Here is a 22,158-nt window from a genome sequence, read left to right as displayed (position 1 = left end):
AGGGGTTAGTCTGAGACTTGGGACAGTGTACGCAGATTTGGTATTTTAGGTCTCACATTCTTTGGGGTCAGCAGCACACACGCAGAACCAAGTAGAGTCCACCCAGACAGTGACAGCCCATACCCAGAATTACGGAATTTTCCTTTTCTAGGTGATTCCTCCCTGGGACCCCTTATACCATCTAGCTCCCAGGAGCTCCTTTTTCTAGTCTTCTGTGAGAAAGGTCTCCATTTTAGCAGCCTGTGCCACCCCTGCCACAGCATGGCTTTGTGACTGCAGCTTACACCCTGGTCAAAGCCTCAAGAGAAGAGGGGAAATGAGAAATTCATCCCCCTACTGGTTGGCTTCCTACATTTCAACTCCTCTCCCTAAGCCACTTGCTTGTGTTTACTTTCCTTTATTTGTGTTTTTGTATTGTATTATTCTTTGTCCAGTTGTTTGTTGTGAATCAGCAGAAAAAAACTAGAGTGGGCTTCCCCCTTCTTTGCAGGCCCAGAAATCCTACATCACTGTCTGTATTAGTTTTCTGTGCTGCATAGCAAATCACCATGAACTTGGTGACTTAGAGTAACACATTCTTCTTACTTCAGTTTCCATGGGTCAGGAGGCTGGATGCAGCTAGGGCCTCTTAAGGCCTCAGTCACAATGGGAGCTAAGGATGGGTTGCTTGTTGTCCATGCTTTCTCAAGCCACTGGCAGTATTAGTTCCTTGTTGCGGGATACATAATTGTTTCATTTCTTCACAGCCAGCAATCAAGAGGGAGAATCTAAAACCAGTCTGCTAGAAGAGTCTTCTATCACATAGCAAGGGAATGGAATGGCTTACTCCTCTGCCCTCTGCTGGTTAGAAGCAAGTCACGGTCCCTTCCACACCTAAGGGGAAAGAGTTACATGGTAAACCTCAGAAGATCTGAAAATTCTGTCGGCCACATCACCCAAGGATCCTCCTCTGGTCCTGTACATCAGAGCTACTTGGTGTGTGTTTCTCTTCTTCACCCCTAGTCCTGATATTATGCTAGATGACCAAGTGGTAGTGATGGTAGGGTTATTTTTGTTTGTTTTGTTTTGTTTTGTTTTGCAGTACTGGGGATGAACCTAGAGTACTCTATCACTGAGCTATGTCCCCAGCCCTTTTTATTTTAAGCTAAGTTGCCAAGGCTGGCTTTGAGCTTGCAATCCTCCTGCCTCAGCCTCCTGAGTAGCTGTGATTCCAGGTGTGTGCCACTGCGCCCGGCTTAGCTACACCTTTTCACCACCGCCATATGCTCATAATGGAACAGTACAGCAGAACCCCTTCTTGTGACTCTAAATCCCTCTCTGTTTCTCATTACTGTTTCTTTTCATAGTATGTGGAATATTAAATATAACTCAAGCTTTACTGTCTCTTTCCTACTAGATTATATGTCCCAGAGATCTAAGATTACCTTGTCCTCTTATGCTACCTACAGGGTGCAGCAAATATTTCCCATACAAAGCAGGCATTCAGACATGTTGAATAAAATAGAGAACCTTACATATTGCTGTGACAACTGATCAGGGTACCACTTCCTTCCTCTTCTCTCTTTAATTTTGTCTGCTAACATTTTACCAGCCCTTCTTAACTTAAACACCACAAGGACTTGTTATTGAATTAGCCAGACTTTTAAAGTAAAAGTCACACATGCGTGCACACGCGTGCATGCACACACACACACACACAGCTTCACACAGAATGAACTAGGGAATATTTTGATGAGATGTTCGGAGTGTAACCAGTGTAACTTCAGGGTGTAAGACGTGGTGTATCTTATAGATGGAAACTAAAGATAAGAAACATTTTCAGTTTTGGTTAACTAAACCTCAAGGGCAAAAACAGGTCCCCTTGCTCTTTTACTGAATCTTATTCTTTAACAAATATCCATAGCAGTCAACAGAAAGACTGTAAATTGGAATATTCTCCATTCTTAGTAGTTTTATAGAGGGTGGGGACTGGATTCCCAGTCTGCCTACATAATTTCATCTTTCAAATCATTGTTTCCTTGGGAAAATGTGAGTTTCATGAGGAGCACTGAGTGCATGCTGGTGGGGCCCTGTGGAGAAGCTTTTGTCCCCCACCCTTTCCAGAGCTGCCTGAGACTGTGAGAGCTGCTTTGTTCTCTACCTGTGCCTTCTAATCCCGAGATTGCAGAATTGTTTGAGAATGAAAGATTGTGTGTGTGTGTGTGTGTGTGTGTGTGTGTGTATAAACTTGGATGATTATCAAAATAAAGTTTTTCTTTAGTTAAAAAAAAACAGCCAGAGGGGCTCACCACAGGATACCTTGTTGTATAAACGGTAGGTACTTTGTATCGCCTTGGCCCTTCAGACTTGCTCCTGGCCCTGAGGTTTAGGTGTGCAATCAGATTTTCTCCTCGCCTAGTTCCCACTACTACTGAAAATAAGCCATGCTGCCAGTCTAAGCTATGCTGTTTTCTTTCCCAGAATCTGGGGAGGGGAGGGGGAGTTCTTTGTAGGGGCAATAAACTGGAAGTGGAGTGGATGCATATGAATAGAGGAATTTATGATATAAGTATTTTATGACAACATTCATACCATGGTATATTATGGAGCCATTAGAAATAATAGATTGGATCTGTCAGTTGCAGGGTGGGAGGGAGATTCCCTCACCCAAATATATTGAATGAGAAAAGCAAGATGCAAAAAAGCTTATATAGCATTATCCCAGTTTTGCAAAACAATAATCAAATAACACCCCTTGTAAAAATGTATATGTATTTTCATATCATTACATAAGCTTGGACAGAAACAGGTGTATCTGAACTGATTGGTTAACACAGGTTATCTGGTGGTCATGTAACAGTGGACAGTTGATGTGGATGTGGAGAGACATGAGAATTGGGTAAAGGGATACCAAGAAAATCAAACAGAAAAGCAAATATTTTCCTGAGGGGGGAAAAAAATGCCAAGCACAGTGGCACATACCTATAATCCTAGTGGCTCAGGAGACTGAGACAGGAGGATCGTGAGTTTTAAAGCTACCCTCAGCAAAAGTGAGATAGATGCTAAGCAACTCAATGAGACCCTGTCTCTAAATAAATATCAAATACGGCTGGAGATTGGGCTCAGTGGTCAAGTGCCCCTGAGTTCGATCCCCAGTACCCCCAAATAAAGAAAAAAATTACATTTATAAATTTACATTAAATCATGTATATGTAAATGTAATTCTAGGTATACATGATCATATCAGAAAATAAAGTTGGTGTCTTGAAAAGAAAGTTTGCGTTGAGATTTTGTCCTGTGTGGACTTCAGCTGAGATCTTCCCAGACACTAGTAACAAATGCCCTGAATGGTAACAGGTTTTTCTTGGTGCCACAGAGACAGAACAGAATCCTGCCAACAAAGCACTCATAGCCCAAGGACAGAGGAAGCTCATGCTTTCAGTTAGAGCTAGGATATAATGTCTCCTCCCTCTCCAGAAAGATCCTGTGAGAGGAAGCCCAGTTGCTCATCTTGCCATGTGCTGACCCACAGACACACATCTCTGCAGTGGCCTTGATCATTTGCTGCACTTGCACCATTTATGTGAGTGTCCTTGGGTGTATGTATACATTGCCTTTTTCATGGTTGTAACTCCAGAGCACTTGTAAAGCCATTGCCCAGAAAACACTTGTTAAATGAATCATTCCCTCCCTCCACTCATTCCTGTGAGATTGAACTAGTGGCCATAAGGGATGGTCCTGAGGTTTAGGCTCTCTAGGAAAGTAATTGATGAAAACAATTTAGAAGGAAATGGGAATAGAATAAAAGTCACATCCAAATGTTGGAAAGTGGGATCAAAAATTCCAGCAGTGGAGTAATCTGGATGGTCACTAATACTAGATAAAGTGCCCTGGTTACCAGGGAAAATGTCATATTTTGGCACTTGAGACTGCTCTGGCAAAATAGCCAGCACCTTGTCTGTTCTCTAAAGCAAAGCCTACCATGAAACAAGTCTACTCATGCACACAAATCCCTGGATTGTTTTTTTTGTTGCTTCACATTCAGGCCTGAATGGTCAAGCAGGGATTACTAGACAACTAAGGAAATGCTCTCCTGTCAGAGCCCAGAGGAAGAAGTCTCCAAAGGAAGAAAACAGACAGTTGTAGGAAATGCAGAAGCCCTTCAGAAAAACCCTGATTCATGTTCACAGCTGGAATAGAGGTGGTTCTCATCCAGAAAACAAGAGTGTGGAAGGTGCTGTGTTAAAGGAACATTCAAGAGAGAAAAAGTTACTAAAAAATTTAAATGACATGAAACAAACTCAGTAGATGGTTTGGAAGATGCAGTTGAGCCAAGAGCCCAGGAAATAGTAATAGTAGCAAAAAAGTATAACATAAAAGGTTAATTATTATTGATCCAAAAGGTTCAGTATGTTATTTAGGTAACCCAAAGAAGATGTTCTCAAGAAAATAGCTGAAGGAAGTGTGTCTTTGTTGAAAGCATCTGCCTAATGCTAAGCAAAAATAAGGGCAGAAAAAATGTGCAGGTATATCATCCTGAAGTTCCAGAACCTGGCAAGTTCAAGGCAAAAGAATAGGTAAAATTGTGACAAGATCAAGAGATTCCAGAAAACCATACACATGGCCAGCAGCTGTGAGAAGTCACGGGAAATGTAGATCAAAACCAAATGAGGTATGTAGTATAGTCAGATTCGCAGAGAAAGTAGAAGGGAGGTTGCCCAAAGCTGAGAGATGGGGAAGTGGAGGTGTTTTGGTAGGGATAGTTTCAGCATTGCAAGGTGGACTTCTGTCCAAGAGTGTAAACAGAGCACTACTGAACTGTGAACTTAAAAATACTTAAAAGGGAATATTGTGTATATTTTAATATGATTTTTAAAAATTTACAGGGGTTCAACAATAGGTTGTTCTCTCTCACAAGGGGTGCCCCCAACCCAGACAGAGCAGAGTGGAAGGCTCTAGAATTGGGATTTTAGAGGGCCATATTTTAAACTCAGCAGGGGAAAGAATATAAAATCAAAAACAACTTGGGGGGGGGGGCAGAGACAATTAGGAACTCTAAACCAGCTCCACAAACTAAAAAGTGGTCACAGTGTATTGCATAGCTCCGCAGCCAACATTTATATATTCTTATAAAGCAAATGCCGTTTATTGATTTAATTGAAAGTAGTGACGAGGGTGATGGAGGAGCCAAATCCATGGCCATATTACAGGAACTAAGCTGTTACCCTCTCAAATTGGTACCTTAAGAAATCACAAGCTGTGCATACCATGTAGAGATGGGAGAGAGCCGAGCCTCCCCACACATTTTGGAGTGGATTAGTAAGTGAAAACAAAATAATGGGGATGGTGTGCTCCCACTTGTGGTGGTGGTGGTTTTAAGATAGGTGTGTAGCCATAGAGAGAGAGCATTTTCTTTTGAGGTGTGTTAACTTGTTTAATTGCTCTGGGACAAGCTGATGCCTGGGCATGTGACAGAGATGTAGGGTATTGGTGCAGCAGGCCTGAGGTACAGTGTGTTGTAGTCGGTAGGGACCATACTATTGGGAAGACCACCAGAGACAAATCTGGGGTGGGTTAGCAGCAAGAGGCTTGGAGCACTATGTCTGTATTGAATAGGTCATGGGAAAGTGACTGTAGATTATGCCAGAGTTGTAGGGTTATTGAGGGGCTGCCTGTGCCAGGGCCCAGGTCTGGAACCATCGCCAGTGACCTCATATCCACATGCTGGTCAGTGTCCCTCAAGTACCCTCTACTAAGAAAACTCTACTTTGTGCTCACTGAAAGGGCAATGCTTCAAGCAGCTCTGTTAGCTATCGCAGCCAGGTGTTGAAGGGTGAATTTGGAGCTGACAGCAATCTGTTGGCCACTGACACCATCCTACGCCAGCCAATTCCTTTCAGCTTTGCAGCCTAGCTCCTAGGCTGCTGTGACTTCTTCCAGGTGTGTTCCTCTATGCTGCATACCCATGTATCTTTACAATAACTTACCATGCCATATGAGACCTGTTTAAGAAAACAGTTGGTTTATCAAACAAGCACATAATTATAGTATGCTGAGAATCACTTCCAGAGATTTTGGTATGTTGAGCCAGGGTGGAACCTAGGAATCCACTGATTATGATGATGGTGATCCCAGAGGCAACACTTTGAGAAACATTGGTGTGGGGCTACAGGGAAGAGACTCCATGTTGTACCCACATTCCCAATACAATGTTTGGTGGTAGTTTGGTGCCCAGTAAATGTGGACTGAATGAAAGAGACAACTAAGCCAGTAAAAAGATAAGACAGCTTGTTGTAGTAGAAAAGTACACCTAGCAATACAGAATAAATGTCCATTTCTGATGATCTCTGTAAGTGGCCTCCTTTTACCCATATGTGCCTGGCTTAAACTTTCTGCAGTTAATGCTTTTTCCACTTTTTAATTTTAAAATAGCCATTATACTAATACCACTTCTTTTTATTTTTGACAGGGAGAAAGAACAAGAAACACGAGAAGAGGAGCATTTGATGGAAGAAAAGAAAAAGAAAAAGCAGGAAGAAAAGAAAAAGAAGGAAGGTGCTCAGAAAAAGGTTTGGCCAGAGTTACTAACTTCATTGTCTCTGTGATCATTGTGTCTCGTTCGCATTGTCATAGCCATTCTAGTGCCAAGTTTCATCCTACTACTACTTTAAGTCAATCTGCTAAATCTGTAACCAGCAAGTAGTAGATATCGTGCTAGTGGAATACACACAGAGTGACAGCTGCACAAGTCTCTTTAAAAAAAAATCAGAGCTGTGTTTCAAAAAGTTTGATTTTAGTTGTTTGTGATAAAGAGAACTGTCCAGAACAGCCATCTCTAGGCAATGAGGAAAGGGCCATGAAACTTAATCTTATTAGAAAAGCTAGAAATACTTTTTGCAGTTTTGGAATATGTTCTTTTATAAATCCTAAATATTAGTAAATATTTAATAAATACTAAAAATCAAAAATTCTGCTGTAAACATTAAAGTTGTACTTGAATTTCATGGCATTTAAAATACAAAGTATACCATTTGTCTTCATTCTTGCCCATGTATCTTATAGTTTAAAACCATATGCCTTTTAGACTGTTTTAAAATATAGAGTTCAAGGAGCTTCCATATAGTTTTTTGGGGGTTTGTTTTTGGGTTTGTTTTTTTTTTTTTTGCCTTTAGGTTAATACTGGGATGTAATCAATGTAGACAAATACATATTTTTTTCCCTGTAATGAATTATAATAAATTAACTGGACAAAAACTTGCTTTTAAAATTTCCAATACTAAAATTCTGTTGATAAACTTTTATATATGCACACATTCTACACACTATTGTTCCTAAAGAGTTTCTGGTTTTTTTTTTTTGTTTTTTTTCCAGGCTGCTGATCAAAAAACCAAAGGTAAGTTTGTTTATATTGAGGGGGAGGGGCTTTTTATGGTGGTACTAAACTTTTTATGATGAGGGTGATTTTTAAAAATTTTTAATTGATGTCTAAAAAACAAAGGATATAAGCCTGTCTGTGATTCTACTTTTTTATTATTCATTGTGAAATTCTTCATTTATCACTGGTTTTACATCTGCATCTCATTGGCATTTGATTAATCTAAAAATGCCTTAAGAATGTTACATTAGCTTTCTACACAATGCTTTTTAAATTTATTTTGGTTTATTTGCACCAAATAAGGATCAAACTGATTGAGTTGACTGAGTTGAAATAAGAACAACCAAAGATATCTGAATTTTTAAAAAAGCTTCCAGTTCCTCATTGCCAGCTATTCTTTGTAGGTGTAACCTTTTTGTATTTTGTCTTTCTTACTGATACAGAAGAGGTTTCTTTTGTGTCCTCTTAAGTCCTGAGCTTGCTTGCTTGCTGTTGTCTTAAGGGATGTTGGAAACACACACAGTTCTCAGCGAAGCTCCAGCATCCCTGGGGTTGTGTTGGAAATTTAGAATGAACACAAGCAAGCCACACTTTCAGCCTCTTCATTTCATGCTTGATGTGTTTAGGTGATTTCCTGTGGTTAAGGGCATACACTTGGGTCATATACACCAGCTCTGTTTCATTTTGGGCAAGTGACTTTCCTTCTTTAAATCTCGGGTATCTCATATTTAAAATGCGAAAGGTAATGAATTGCCTCATGAAGCTGTTGTAATGACAAAATGGAATCATGCAAGAAAATAGCTCAATGCCTCATGTATAGTTGGTGCTCAGTAAAGGATGTCTCTAATTGTTGTCATTCTTAAGTTCTTATTTTCTGTTGGACCATCACATGTACACAGTTGTATGTACAGACACATGCACTGAGATATTCTTATGAGCATGCTCGCTCAAGCTGCTGTCACTACCAATCCACTCTACTTCAGTTTGGCATTTTATTGTTTTCAAAGAAAAGGTTATGTATGTTATCTCATTGAACTTTATAATTGAGCAGGACAGGAATTCATTTACAGATGATGCTCCTGGTGAGTTAAGTGGCTTGTTCTTGATTGACAGTTGTAAAGATAGGACTGAGGGAGCCCAGGGCATCTGACCCTGGTGCACTCAGCCTCTGTGCCTTAAAATAGAGTCGTATTAAAAGATGAATTTAACATAAAATGAATACTAAAAGGCAGCAAAGTAAAAAAGACATTTTTCTTTCTTCTACTCTTAGAAGCACTGTGAATTTCAGAAGGGCTCAAAAGGGTTGGTACTTTAGTTGTATTTGAACTTACGATCTGAAATAAGAAACAATGGTTTCATTTTAATAATTGTCACTTAAAATACAGAATTATTTTTCTGAATCATTCATTTGCTTTTTTTAACATTGAGAAATTTTTACATTCTGCTTAAATCCTAGCTGTATTCTGTTTTCACTGTCATTGGAATTGTTTTTCCTCAGATAGTAACAGATTGCTTATTTATGTATAGTAATCGTGAATTACAGTTGGCCTGCCACTTTACACAGAGTTAATATTTTCTATTGCTGTGCTGATGAATATTTTCATTGCTGACTCCACATTCTACTGGGGTTTTTATTTTCTCTAAAATACTGTTCCTTTGGTATAGATTATCAGTAACTACTAACTAGCTTTAGAATGGTTCATAGTAATTATTATTCACATCCTGCTAAATTAAAAAAATGCTTTTTGGCTGTAAAGAATTTTAACAGTGCTACTACTAGGTAATTCACTAAAGAGTATTAGCAGTATTAGGTTCAAATTTACTTTGATTCTCCATTATTACCAGGCCAAATCAAAATTGGCTGCTACAAGTTGAAGGTTCTGACTTTCTGACTGGACCCTAATGTCAGATAACGCAGATTTGGCTCAACTGAACCAGTGAGGTTGTTTTCTTGTTTGTTTTATTGTTGTTGTAGATGAACACAATGCCTTTATTTTATTTGTGTTTTTTTTTAAGAGAGAGAGAATTTTTTAATATTTATTGTTTAGTTTTCGGCAGACACATCTTTATTTGTATGTGGTGCTGAGGATTGAACCCAGCGCCGCGCGCATGCCAGGTGAGCGCGCTACCACTTGAGCCACATCCCCAGCCCTTATTTGTGTACTTTTATGTGGTGCTAAAGATCAAACCCAATGCCTCACATGTGCTAGGCAAGCGCTCATGTACCACTGAGCCACAACCTCACAATCCTGTGAGGTTGTTATAGTAGCATCTCTGCTCAAACATGAGGTTGATCTGCTTCAAGCCAGCATTCCTGTCTGTGTCCCCTGTTCTAGCCTATAGTCCATAGGGCAAGGGCTCCATTTGCCTGCTCCTTCTTACCTCCCAGCACCCTCACTCAGAAACTCCTTTCATGCTAGATGCTGTAGTGGGCCCTTACATTTAGTATTTTGCATTGTTAGTGCATTCTCTCCAAAGGACAAATGACTGGAAGTTTGCTGTGTGTCCCAGTGACTGCAGAGCAAGTAAATGGTGGCTGATGTCCCCAGAATCTTCTGCCATACAGCCTGCAGGAAAAACACACAACAAACACTCACCCTGCATTGCCTGTGGCAAGGAGGATGCTCAGAGGCCAAGAGCTGACCAAGGACACAGTCAGCAATTGGCAGAGCTTGAGTTAGTTATTAGGTACACTTTGCTCCAGGGCCAAGGTAGCCTGCCTGAAAGAATCACCAGGAGCAGGGAGACCTTGCTGTATTCCAGGCAACACTCTGAAGTCCAGGGCCCAAGTCATTTGAATGTAGGAAGAGTTTAATATTGAATGAGTTCAGGAATTGAATACTCAAGAGAGAAGCTGTACCTATAAAGGAGAATGTGTAATGTGCCAAATCAGTTTTTTTGGATAAGGTTAAATTGTTTTGGTCTTGATAATTACATCAAACTTCATCAAATCAATTACTGATTTTCTTGTTCTGCAGTATTATACATTGTTCAGGGCTAGGGCTGTAGCTCAAATGTTAGAGCGCTTGCCTAGGTTGTGTGAGTGTCTCAAAGAAAACCTTTCAGCTAGTAGCATTAGGAAAGCAGTGACTGTTACTTGGCATTCATTGCATTTGACTTAATTTTCTCCATAACTGAAACTTGATCTCTTTTTTTTTTAATATTTATTTTTTAGGTGTAGATGGACACAACACAATGCCTTTATTTTTTATGTGGTGCTGAGAATTGAACCCAGGCCCTGCCCATTTGATCTCTTTTAAGTTTTGATTTTTTCAAAATATTTTTTTAGTTGTAGATAGGCACAATGCCTTTTTATATTTTATTTATTTTTTTTTATGTGTGCTGAGGATTGAACCCAGTGCCTCACACATACTCGGCAAATGCTCTACCATTGAGCTACAACTCCAGCCCTTAAATTTTGATTTATTTTAAACATTTTCAGAGAACTTTTTAGAGTGTATTATGTACACACATGTGTCTTCTCCTATCGAATTTTAACTATCTTGGTAGATCAATCTTCAATAGCATATTAAAATTTTTTCACATCTCACTATAACCATTTAACTTGAACTAGGAAGCTTCACTTTGAAGACTAATACTAAAAACATATTTTTTCTGAAAAACATAATCTAATATATAGCATACCCCATCCCACCCCATACATTTGTAAACAAGGTTTTCAGAAAGTCTGCTTTGCAGATTCACAACTAAACAGAAAATTCTCCCTGGCTGTCTTTTCACATCCTGACCTGTGCCTTCTTTGTGGAGGCCATTTTCTTTTAAAGGTTCAGAGCAGCAGAGTCAATGTGTGAAATACCATGCCACCAGTGTTCACACCCTGCATGCTACCCTGCAGCCAGGGGACACACTCACCGTCAGCTCTGGGGACTTTCATTCAGACATTGTGTTCACTGTTGTTCCTCTCCTCTGATCCTGCAGATCATCACTGAGGTGAATGTCCTACACTCCTGAAAAATCTGAGCATGTTTTATTTTTCTGGAATCCCTTCCCTCCTCCTTTTCCTGCCTCTAGTCTTGTGGTGCTGTTGTAGTTAACCTTTCCTTATTTTTCCTCCTGTGATGAAGAACATAAGTAGTGAATTTTTGTTAAAAATAATTTGAGCATTATCTAAAAAGAAATTAAAGTTTACTTGAAATCCCTCTATCCTGAGATATTTACCAGTTAACATTTTGTCAACCATCCTTGAATGCATTTTTCCTTATGAATTCACAAACATAAATATAGGTTTGTATGGACTCTGCTACTTCCCTCCAGTCCATATTCCTCAGGTGCAACCCCTCAAGTACTGCCCTGAGCCATCTGAGAACCTTCCTGTGAGCTGCTCACAAAGAAAATAATCTCTTGTCAATTTTGCATTGGTGCCCAAAGAACAACAGCTGAACACAATCACTGGGTTTGCATTAGTCAGATCCTACGTGCTCTCATAATTGGTGTGAGATCAGATAAAATCCTGCTGTGAAAGGCCATTAACTTGTATGTTACAGCACTGCTGAGGACATACATTTAATTAGTATTCTAATCTTGCTTGAAGGAGTATAATTTAAATTTTGGAATCAGGTATTGAATTTTGGCCATGTTTAGTTTTTAATTGTTAATTTTCAAAAAACCTTTCTGTGCTTTCACCAGGTGCCATGATGCACACCTGTAGTCCTAGTGGCTCAGGAAGCTGAGGCAAGAGGATCACAGATTCAGGGCTATCCTCAGTGACTTAGTGAAGGTCTGAAAATAAAAAGGGCTGGGGATGTAGCTTAGTGGTAAAATGCCCCTGGCTTCCATGCCTAGTACTAAAAAAGAAAAAGAGAAACTTTCTGTGCTTTTGTTAGTGTAAATCACCTAAAATCATATTCTTTCAATAGCCTCACATTGACCGATAAAGTTTTTGGAGTCACAAATTACATGCAGGTTGCTGTACTATTATTAAGACTCATTCTAAAAATACAGAACTTCTTGTACATAAATGAAGAATAGTAAGAATTGAGGTGTAAAGCTTCCCGGTTTCATAGCAGGATTTAGATTATCAGAGAGGAGCATTTACATTCTGCTCTTGACTAAGCAGGTGCACTTCTGCTTTCCTGTGGGGGGGAGTGATCACTGTTCGCTCTGTCTTTTAAGGGTCTCAATACAGTAATCAGAAATTAATGTTTATAAAGCGTCAGATCCATGTTTTCCTGTGTTATATAGAGTGGTAAAATTGGCCAGAATCCTGGAATTTACAAGTTTTCACACTCATATTCACATAACTAAACCAAATATCTGAGTGTGCACGTTTCTTCTAAAGGCAGTAGCTAAAAGTCTTCCACATGGTCAGTACTTATGTGGCATTTTATTTGCCTGTCTACAAAATTGATAAAATCTTAGAGCTTGAAGGATCCTTGGAGATTACCCAGTTCCTGTTTCAGATAAGGAATCGAGATCCAAAGAGGGTAAATTATTTGTGCAAAGTTTGACAGCTAGGTAACAGAAGAATTAGAACCCTCATTGTGCAGGTTTTCTTTTACCACCATATAGCAAGATGGGAGACACAGGTGTTATATACCTGTTACTAGTAGACCTAGTCACTCTAGAAGGAACTTCAGATCTTAGGATTCTTCTAAATAAGCTGAAAGAGCCAGGTGCGGTGACACATGCCTGTAATCCCAGCGGCTTGGGAGATTGAGAAAGGAGGATCACGACAAAGCCAGCCTCAATAGCAAGGCGCTGAGCAACTCAGTGGGACCCTCTCTCTAAATAAAATACAAAATAGGGCTGAGGATGTGGCTTCAGTGGTTGAGTGCCCCTGAGTTCAATCCCCGATACCTCCAAAAATAAATTAATTAATGGATAATAAATCCCGTCAAGATTTATTATATGAGGGATATTTAAGGGATGCTATCTTAGGTTTCTAAATATTAGATTTGTCTTTCTGTTTTTAAAGGAATCAATTTGCTGTTAAGTCTTGAGAGGAAGATAATAAATATATTAATTTTATCTCATGGGAACAAAAGTGTTAAGATGAGTTGTTTTAAAATAGATGGGTAATTTAAAAGGATAAAAATGTGTTGCCAAACACCAAACTCTAGGCAGGTACAGGTACATGAATGCCTAAGTTCCTGATTAAATTTTAAAAGAAAGGCAGTGACACTGGTGACAACAGGCATCAGGCAAGCATGCTCTGGTTCCTCATTCTAAGTCCAATCACAGCGTCTTCCTGTGATTGCTTCACTGAGTCTCAGATGACATGAAAGTACAGTATAGCCCTAAACTAAAACTTTAAACATAAAGGCAGTTTATAGTTCATAATTCTAAACAGAAAAAAACTGACAGCCTGCATTCTGAGAAATAGGCCCTTGTTAACCTAGGTTGGCTGATGCTTCTTTATTTATATGTGTGTGTGTGTGTGTGTGTGTAATTTTTTTTTTAAGTTGTAGTAGGACACAATACCTTTATTTTATTTATGTATTTATATGTGGTGCTGAGGATCGAGCCCAGAGCCTCACACATGCTAGGTGAGCGCTCTACCGCTGAGCCACAACCTCAACCCTGGCTTCTTCTTTTTTTAAAACTGCTTTATTGAGTCATTATTGGCTATCGTACACATGGTTAAGTAATACAGATTAACACACGTTGGCATTGATACACCTGTGGAACCATTGCCACAGTCAGTGTAGCACCTGTTATGATAGGTGTATGTTTAATTTACCAAAAAACTGCAAAACTGTTTTCCAGTAATAATACTATTTATTTCACAGTTGTACTTCACAACACAGAGTATAATTTCACTCATTCTAATAGATTTGTGGGGTATCTTATTAAGACTTTAATTTGCATTTTCTTTTTAAAATATTTTTAGTTGTACATGGACACAATAACTATTTATTTGTATGTGCTGCTGAGGATCGAACCCAGTGCCTCACACATGCTAGGCAAGCACTCTGCCACTGAGCCACAACCCCAGACCCCAATTTTCTTAATGACTAATGGTATTGAACGTAATTTTTATATGCTTATTTGTCATCTGCATAACTTCTTTAGTAAAGTTTGCCTGTCTTTATTGAGTTATTTATTTTCTTCTTCCAAATCGATTTGTGACACTCAACTGGCCTCTGGAGTTGGGCAGAGAGATGCCACACCACATGGCTTGGCATAGTCCTTCCCTCTCTTTCTGAGTGGGCAGGCACTTGTCATGTGATAATATCAAGAAACATGCACTTTTAAATATGATGGTTCATCTAGGTTTTAGCACACCAAAAATTGCAATGTGTTGGTTATCTAGAGTTGGCTGGTTGGCTGGTTAGTTCATTCATTAAACAGTTAATAAATACCTACTGGTCAGCAAAGATAAGTTTCCTGTTTTTAAAGAGAGATTTTAGTAGGGAAAAAAATATGTGTGTGTGTGTGTGCGCACGCGCGTCCATGTGTGCTTGTTCGCGCGCGCGTGCAAGTGAATGCAGTTCAGTTTCTGGGTGCTGCAATTTATTTATCCCACACCTTCTATCTGAAAAAATTTAAATGCTCATCTTTTCATTAAATGTTTATATCTGTATAAAACATAATTACCTACTTTTAAAAATAAATGAGAGGGGCTGGGGTTGTGGCTCAGAGGTAGAGTGCTTGCCTAGCATGTGTGAAGCCCTGGGTTGGATTCTCAGCACCACATATAAATAAATAAAATAAAGGTCCATCAACAACTAAAAAATATTTTTAAATAAGTAAAAATAAATGAGAGAATGGGAAAGGAAAATACTGACAAGAGTGAGATAAATGCATGCTAGAGCTGGCCACTTACCCAGTTGTGCCTTGAGTTTGCTAAGAAAGCAAGGAAAAAGAGACACACCTTTTCCAGGTCATCCCAAGCCCAGCCATCGGGCCATTAGAATTGAGCTTTCAACAGCCTATCCGACTCAGAAAAGGAGTTGAAACTAGGGAATTCAGATGTGATTTTCTAAACCAAAGAAAGCCATTGAAGTGTTCCAAGTGGGAGAAGGACATCATGAGATGTATATTTTAGAAAACCCACTGGCATGTCCAGGGTTAAAACTGAACTAAACTGATTTAGTGGGGAGGGGCAGAAGGCAGTGGGTGTGGGTACAATTAGAACAATGCATAGTGCAGGCTGCAGGTGAAAGGGGAAGGCTAATATAGATTAGTTTCTGGTTCTGTCTTTACTGTTATGCAGCAGATATTTATTGAACACCTGCTATTTGCTTGATAATGTGCTGGTTGCTATGGGGAGAAAATTATTTAAAAATATATATGCTTTCCATCCTGTGGGTCTTAGAGTTTTATAGGGAATAGATATAAGTCACAGCGCTACCTGTATCATTGCCAGCTGCCATGGCCACTGTGCAGGAAGGGAACTTGGTAGAATGAGAGCATAAGATCAGAGGACCTGAGAATTACAGATGGCATCTATAGGTAATGCTGACTAAGATATCTAAACAGTGACCAGAACACTGGTAAACCCGGGAAAGGAAAGAGGTAGATAAGGACCTCCACCTACAGAGGAACAAGCTTTTGCAGGCCTCAAAGGCTGGAGGAGTGTAGCATTTTCCAGGGGCTAGGCAAACAAAAGGCTGGCAGGGCAGGTGACACCCCATGTGCTGCCACACAGCAGAGGTGTTAGAGAATAGGAAGGCTTTTCAACCCACTTGCAACAGGGTCAGTTTTCCTTCTCCCTCACCAGTCTTCCCACTGGTATTTCAGTGCTTTGACGTGGGTGCCCCCTTCTGGCAGACTGCAGGACTCTGCACTCTTTGGGGGGGAATATGCTAGGATTAATACTTCGAAATGTATCAATTTAATATATTAAAGAAAACACACTAAGTTCCAGAGAAGAAAATATTCATGTCCTAGAACACCCTTGAGACATGATTCCATTTAACATTGTGTTTTTTGAGCTGTAGGATTTGCTGTCTGCTGAGAACTCGGTCAGTTCAGGGTAATTTAGGAGAGGAGGTCAGGAGGGGTTGGAAGAATGGCCCGCTGCATGTTTGATGGACTTTCATCACCCCAATGTCTGGTCCAGTGTGTTGCCTCTCTTGTATGGGGAGTGTTTCAATTGAAATTAGATACAAGAAAGATTGTAGAAAAGCCAGTACATTTTTTGATTGTTTTTGATATTGGGGATTGAACCTAGGGACACTTAAGCACTAAGCCATGTCCCCAACCCCTTTTATATTTTCTTTTGAGACAGGGTCTCCCTAAGTTGCTTTGGGAGCAGTATGTTTTAATGCTGTATTGGTAGGTGACTTTAACAGATGCTGTTACTAACATTTTCTAGTTAGGTCTTCTAAATCAGCCTGCTATTATTTAAAAAGAATTCAGAAATACTTGCCTATACCATAAATATTACATTTTCTTAGAGTAGAAGAATTCAAGGGCCAAAGTAACCTTTTAATTAAATGAGTCATACTGTTAGTAGTCATTACTAAAATAGTCTTACTTTCTTTTAACATTGATGTTATCTGATCTGAAATATTAAGCGTAGCATTAATTTAATTTTAATACCTCTTAGAGATCGCCATAATACATTAGAATAGAAAATACCTCTAAATAGCATTTCTCATTGGCAAAATAGACACTTAGTTAATGTAGTTTGTTGTTAATGGGTTTGTGCTCATTTTGAATTGGGCTCCAAATGTTACCATGGTGATAGACGAGCCAGAAGCTGTCAACTGAACAAACAGAAGGCCAGCGCTTTGAATCCCACTGGTATTGCTGATAAACACAACAGATGGACCCTCTTTACTCAGAGCTGTCTCCTACTTCTCCCACAATGTGAGTTGCTGTATAGGTTTCAGGAGAAATTGTAATCATGAAAACATTTCTTGGAATCTGATTATTTTAGCATATGAGAATACTTCTGTCATATAGTCACACTTGCAAACATTAATCATATATATTTGAGCAAATTTAAATGTAAAATGTTTTTTAAAACTCTGAATCTTGGGCTGGGGATGTGGCTCAAGCAGTAGCGTGCTCGCCCGGCATGCGTGCGGCCCAGGTTCGATCCTCAGCACCACATACAAACAAAGACGTTGTGTCCGCCGAAAACTAAAAAAAAATAAAATATTAAAATATTCTCTCTCTCTCTCATATCTCTCTATCTTTAAAAAAAATAAATAAAACTCTGAATCTTTGAATATATATTCTGTTTTGTTTTGGTACGAGGGACTGAACCCAGGGACAGTCAACCACTGAGTACATTCCCAGCCTATTTTTATTTTTTTATTTTGAGACAGGGTCTTGCCAGGTAGCTTAGGGCTTCCTTAAGATACTGAGGCTGGCCTCAAACTTGCAATTCTAATGCATGATATTTTAGTATTTTTTTTTTTTTGTCATTGTGTAGTACCTATGCATGAGAGAAGTTTCTTTGCTGTATCATACAAAAACTTGTTTCTGAAATTCTGAGATGCTATCTGTGTAAAAAGATGAATACAAACTCAGTTTCTCCTACTATATGCTCAACACAAATGGTTTCTATGATCCCAAAAGGTTTTGGAGGTTTCTCCCCACAGCAGCAAGCAAGCAAGCAATTCTGCAGTGGTCACCAGCTGCAAGTCCTCCAGTTCACTTCAGTTCTGGGACAATGTAAGACCCCAAAGGTTGAGAGCTCTGCCCCACTTCAGACCCGGGCACAAGTCGGGACCTTCTGAACTTCCCAGTGACCAGTTACAATTTGGAGCTCCCATAATCCCTCTTTAATCTTGATTGATTTGCTGGAGCTGCTCTCAGAACTCAAGCAAGTTTACTGGTTTATTATGTTGGGTATTTTAAATGGTTCGAATAAGCAGCCAGTTGAGGTGAACACGATAAGGTCTGGAAGGATCCCGAGCGCCCCACCCTCCTGCAGGTGATGTATTCTTGTTCAGCTTCCTGCAGAAGCTCCCCAAATCCTGGCCTTCTGGGGTTTTGTAGAGGCTCAGGCATGATTGGGGCACTGATGACTGTGTGGAAGGTGACAGGACACCAGGGCTAATAGGTCAGCAGGGAAACCCAGTGAGGCCTGTGTGTGCAGACTCTTCTTGCCCCCTCACATTCCTTCCTCTTGAGTCTAAGGAAGGACCCCCTCCGAAACGGGGAGTCTTGGGATCTGCTACTATCCGACAAGGCAGGACAGAGAATTCTGTGTGACCAGCTCTAAGACAGAAAGGCGGAGAAGATGAAGTCTCTTTAGCTTCTGTGAGCCACCTTGGGAAAGAGGAATTCTGGTTTCTGTGGCCTGCCTGGAGGAGAACAAGGAGCAGGCGGAAGGAGAGCAGAAGGAGGCAGAGAGGGAGAGGTTGTGCTCCCTGAGGCCAGAGGCAGCCCGGCCACTGAAGCAGGAGATTGTCTTCTACCTTAGCACTCTACAACTGTTTCTGAGCTGCTTTGGGAACCAAGGACAACAGGCCAGACACTTTAACAGAAGATTTGCCGGGGGGTGTGCGGGGCGCTAGGGTTGTGGCTCAGTGGTAGAGCACTCGCCTAGCACATGCCAGGCTCTGGGTTGGATCCCCAGCACCACATATAAATAAATAAAGTTATTGTGTTCAACTACAACTAAAATATATATATTTAAAAACAAAGATATGCTTGTTGTTCTAGTCACTAAGGACGTAACAAGGGCTATCTATGAGAGTTATGAGCCAGGAACTGTAGATGAAAACCAAAAAATGTATTTATCATATTGTTGATTAAATGTCTTTCTGGTGGAGTTGGAGGATGAATTAGGAAACCATGTTAAATGTATTCAGTCATGTAAAGTACATCTAGATTCTAGAAATAAGATGTGCTAAAATGTGTGGATTAAAACATCCCTGTAGGTCAGCATTTACCTATAAAAAGCAACTTTTAAAACATACCACTTTACCCTGTCAGTGTACTTGAGGCAACTAAGGGTGGCCCAGGAGATTGTAACTCGAGTTGCCTTTGAGATACTTCCATCAGAAGGAAGCATTTGCATGTCTTGCCCACACCAGAGGCCATAGTGTTGTTGAAAAGACTCAAGTGTCCTGCTTACTACTTAACTACTTAAAACAGAAACAGACTGAGGACAGGGGATGAAGTGCCTATGAAATCATGGAAAGGGTTGAGGAGGACTGAGCAGTCTCCAGAAACAACTCCCCCAACAGGAGCTGAGGAGCTGAGACCTGGGAAGAGAGTCGGGAGCCCTGCTGCCTGTTGCTTCCAGGCACGGTGCCTGCTGCAGCATCAGCCTGGTCTTTACAGCTGCACGCACAGCCAACTAGCCTGCCAGGGTGTACTCACAGGCCGATCCCCAGCAGCTGGGTACAGTTTTGCTGTTTGTTGAATGAAGGAGTAAATGAGTACCTACCTCAGTAAACCAGACAGAAGACAAGGGCCTAGATTGAAAGAGGGAGGGAGCTGGGGTATCTGAATTTCAAAGAGTATAGGATATCCTATAATGTTTTAGACAAATACAGTAGAGGGATTTGGGCAGTCCACATTAGATTAAAGAGAATTCTTCACTGTATTGGGGCTTATTATGGAATAAGTAGACAGTCATGCCTTCCCTGTGGCAGGGCCAAGCAGTTGGGAAACCAGAGTGAAGGCTGGGCTAAATGTACAGGAGCATGATACCCGATCACGGGAAGAAAAGTCAGGAGCCTCGGATGCTACTCGTGGTATCAAAGTGACACCATAAAGCTCAGTTCAGGCAAATGCTGGGAAGGAGAAAGGTTGGACTGTGACCAGCAGTTGGGGAGGCTGCAAAGTAACTACTAGAGGGGCAGGAATCAGTGAGGCCCTCTCCTGTGGTCTTTTAGAGATGATGTGTACAAGTTTGAAAAGGAGCTCCTAAATGAAGTCCACCAGAGCCCCACAGGGACAGTCTGGACTTCCTGTCCATGCTGTCATCTGGGGTTTTGGAAAATCAGTAGCAGTTTATAATATAGACTATTTGGCCTTATTATGACAATGTACCTGAAAATTTTAGCTGAAAGCAAAATATTCTTAAAATAAAGAGTTAATACCTGCCTTTTTTTTTTTTTTTACCAGCAGGTATTGCCCTCATTTAAAAAAAAAAAAAAAAGTAAAAACTTAGGCAAAGCAGACTAAACAAAACTTCCAGCTCTCTGAAACTTTTTGAACTCTTTAGTTAGTAAATGGTTTTGATCTTAATTTTTATTGTTTTAAATATTTATTCATTTTTAAGTTTTAGGTGGACACAGTATCTTTATTTTACATTTATATGGTGCTGAGGATCGAATCCAGTGCCTCGTGCATGCTAGGCGAGCACTCTACCACTGAGCCACAACCCCATCCCCTAATTTTTACTAAGTAAAACAAATGATTGTTGACCATCCATAAACCCAGTCAAGTTAAACTGATTCCCACAGCTTTGCTGTGTTTTGCTGCATGGAAACACTGATGTGTAGAAAGATAGTTACATTGAAGCATGGCTTTAGATCCAGGTTTGTGTGAAGAAGAGAAACATTAGGATTGCTTGGATACCCCATTTCTTCTTGTTTTTAAATTTTATTATAGGTTATCTTATTTATTTGGGCAGGGATAGATTCAGAAATTTGGATCCAGAAAGAGTATGTGTCTAATCCAAAATCACTCATTTGATTTATCTGCATTATGAGAATAGACCCAAATTTTGAGATGCTTCACTTTTCATTTGAGATGTGCTAGGTGGCTTCTAGTTTCAAAGGTCTGAAAAGTACTGGCTTAAATTACAGCAGGTATATAACTTCATCACCTAGAAGAGACCCCCAGAAGGGGGTGGGGTTGTGGCTCAGTGGTAGAGTGCTCACCTAGCATGTATGAGGCCCTTGGGTTTAATCCTCAGCACCACATAAAAATAAATAAATAAAATAAAGGTACTGTGTCCAACTCCAACTAAAAAATAGACATAAAAAAGAAGAAGAAGAAGAAGAAGAGACCCCAAAAGTACAGCTCAACCAGGTCAGGATTCATGGTTCCTGCTCACTGCTTTGCTGTGTGAGAGGTCTGTTCCCTTTCCTCAGGGCCCAAGAGGACCTCTGTACTCCCAGCCTGGAGCCCTGGCACTCGGGCAGCTGGAGACACTATGAGGTGGTAAGAGGGAGACTCGGCATACTGGGCTTGTGTTGTGCTCCAGGGGCCCTTGGTCTTTTTGTTAATTTAACAAATGATATTCTTCTCTTTGTGAGACAATATGCAGTGCTTGGTGTGGCATGTAGAGCTGTAAGGGAAAAACCTCTCACCTTACACAGTGTGATTATTCACAGCTGCTGTATTCTGAGTCTCTGCTTCAGTTGCAACCTTTAGAAAAACAGAATTATTTAAATATAACATATTTCTAAGAAACTAGCTTAATTGATCTCTTTCAAGAAGACCTTGCTGCCAGGCATGGTATCGCTCTCCTATAATCTCAGACACAGGAGGGATTCTGAGTTGAAGGCCAGCCTGGACAATTTAATGAGACTGTCTCAAAATAAAAAAATAAAAAGAGATGCAACTCGGTGGTAGAACTTCCATGGGTTCAATCCCCAGTACCAAAAGAAAAAAAAAAAAAATTCCAGCTATCATTTCTGGAGCAACAGTGTCTAACAGAAATTATAATATGAGGGCCTAAAAGGAAGCTGAGTGGTAGAGTGCATTTTTAGCATGTGCAAGGTCCTGGTTTTAATCCCTAGCACTACAAAGAAGAAAACAGAAAAGAAATTCTGTTTAGGCTGGGTGCTATGGCGCACACCTCTAATCCTAGCTATTTGGGAGGCTGAGGCTGGAGGATCATTTGAGCCCAGGAGAGTTCAGCACCAGCCTGAGCAACATAACAAGACCCCATCTCACCAAAAAAAAAAAAAAAAAAAAAA

The 22,158-nt window shown here is 40.2% G+C and overlaps 1 protein-coding gene and 1 long non-coding RNA gene across 9 annotated transcripts in view; one reads left to right on the top strand and one right to left on the bottom strand.

Annotated features, from left to right (window-relative positions):
• The first annotated feature begins 379 nt into the window (after window positions 1–379).
• Tnrc6c (trinucleotide repeat containing adaptor 6C) overlaps window positions 380–22,158 on the top strand; it is an 86,773-nt gene continuing 64,994 nt past the window's right edge. For 2 of the 8 annotated variants that reach the window (XM_048797738.1, XM_048797733.1), the window contains exons 1-2: window positions 380–975; window positions 6,449–6,548. In XM_048797738.1, the coding sequence (XP_048653695.1) occupies window positions 892–975; window positions 6,449–6,548 (184 nt within the window). In that variant the 5' untranslated portion in view covers window positions 380–891. Of the gene's footprint in view, window positions 976–6,448; window positions 6,549–7,350; window positions 7,373–22,158 lie in introns of those variants that run through there. The other 6 variants (XM_048797724.1, XM_048797728.1, XM_015504124.2 and 3 more) reach the window with 5 other exon arrangements.
• On the bottom strand, window positions 3,264–20,041 carry LOC125614871. The gene is made up of 3 exons (XR_007345446.1): window positions 19,937–20,041; window positions 10,825–10,835; window positions 3,264–3,289 (listed from the first exon to the last, which is right to left on the bottom strand). It is a non-coding gene; the product is annotated as an uncharacterized LOC125614871 (long non-coding RNA).

The sequence above is a fragment of the Marmota marmota genome, unplaced genomic scaffold, assembly GCF_001458135.2.
Source record: "Marmota marmota marmota unplaced genomic scaffold, marMar, whole genome shotgun sequence".
Classification (NCBI taxonomy): Eukaryota; Metazoa; Chordata; class Mammalia; order Rodentia; family Sciuridae; genus Marmota; species Marmota marmota.
Note: the sequence above shows the minus strand (reverse complement) of the source record. Positions and strands in the feature narration are given on the sequence as shown.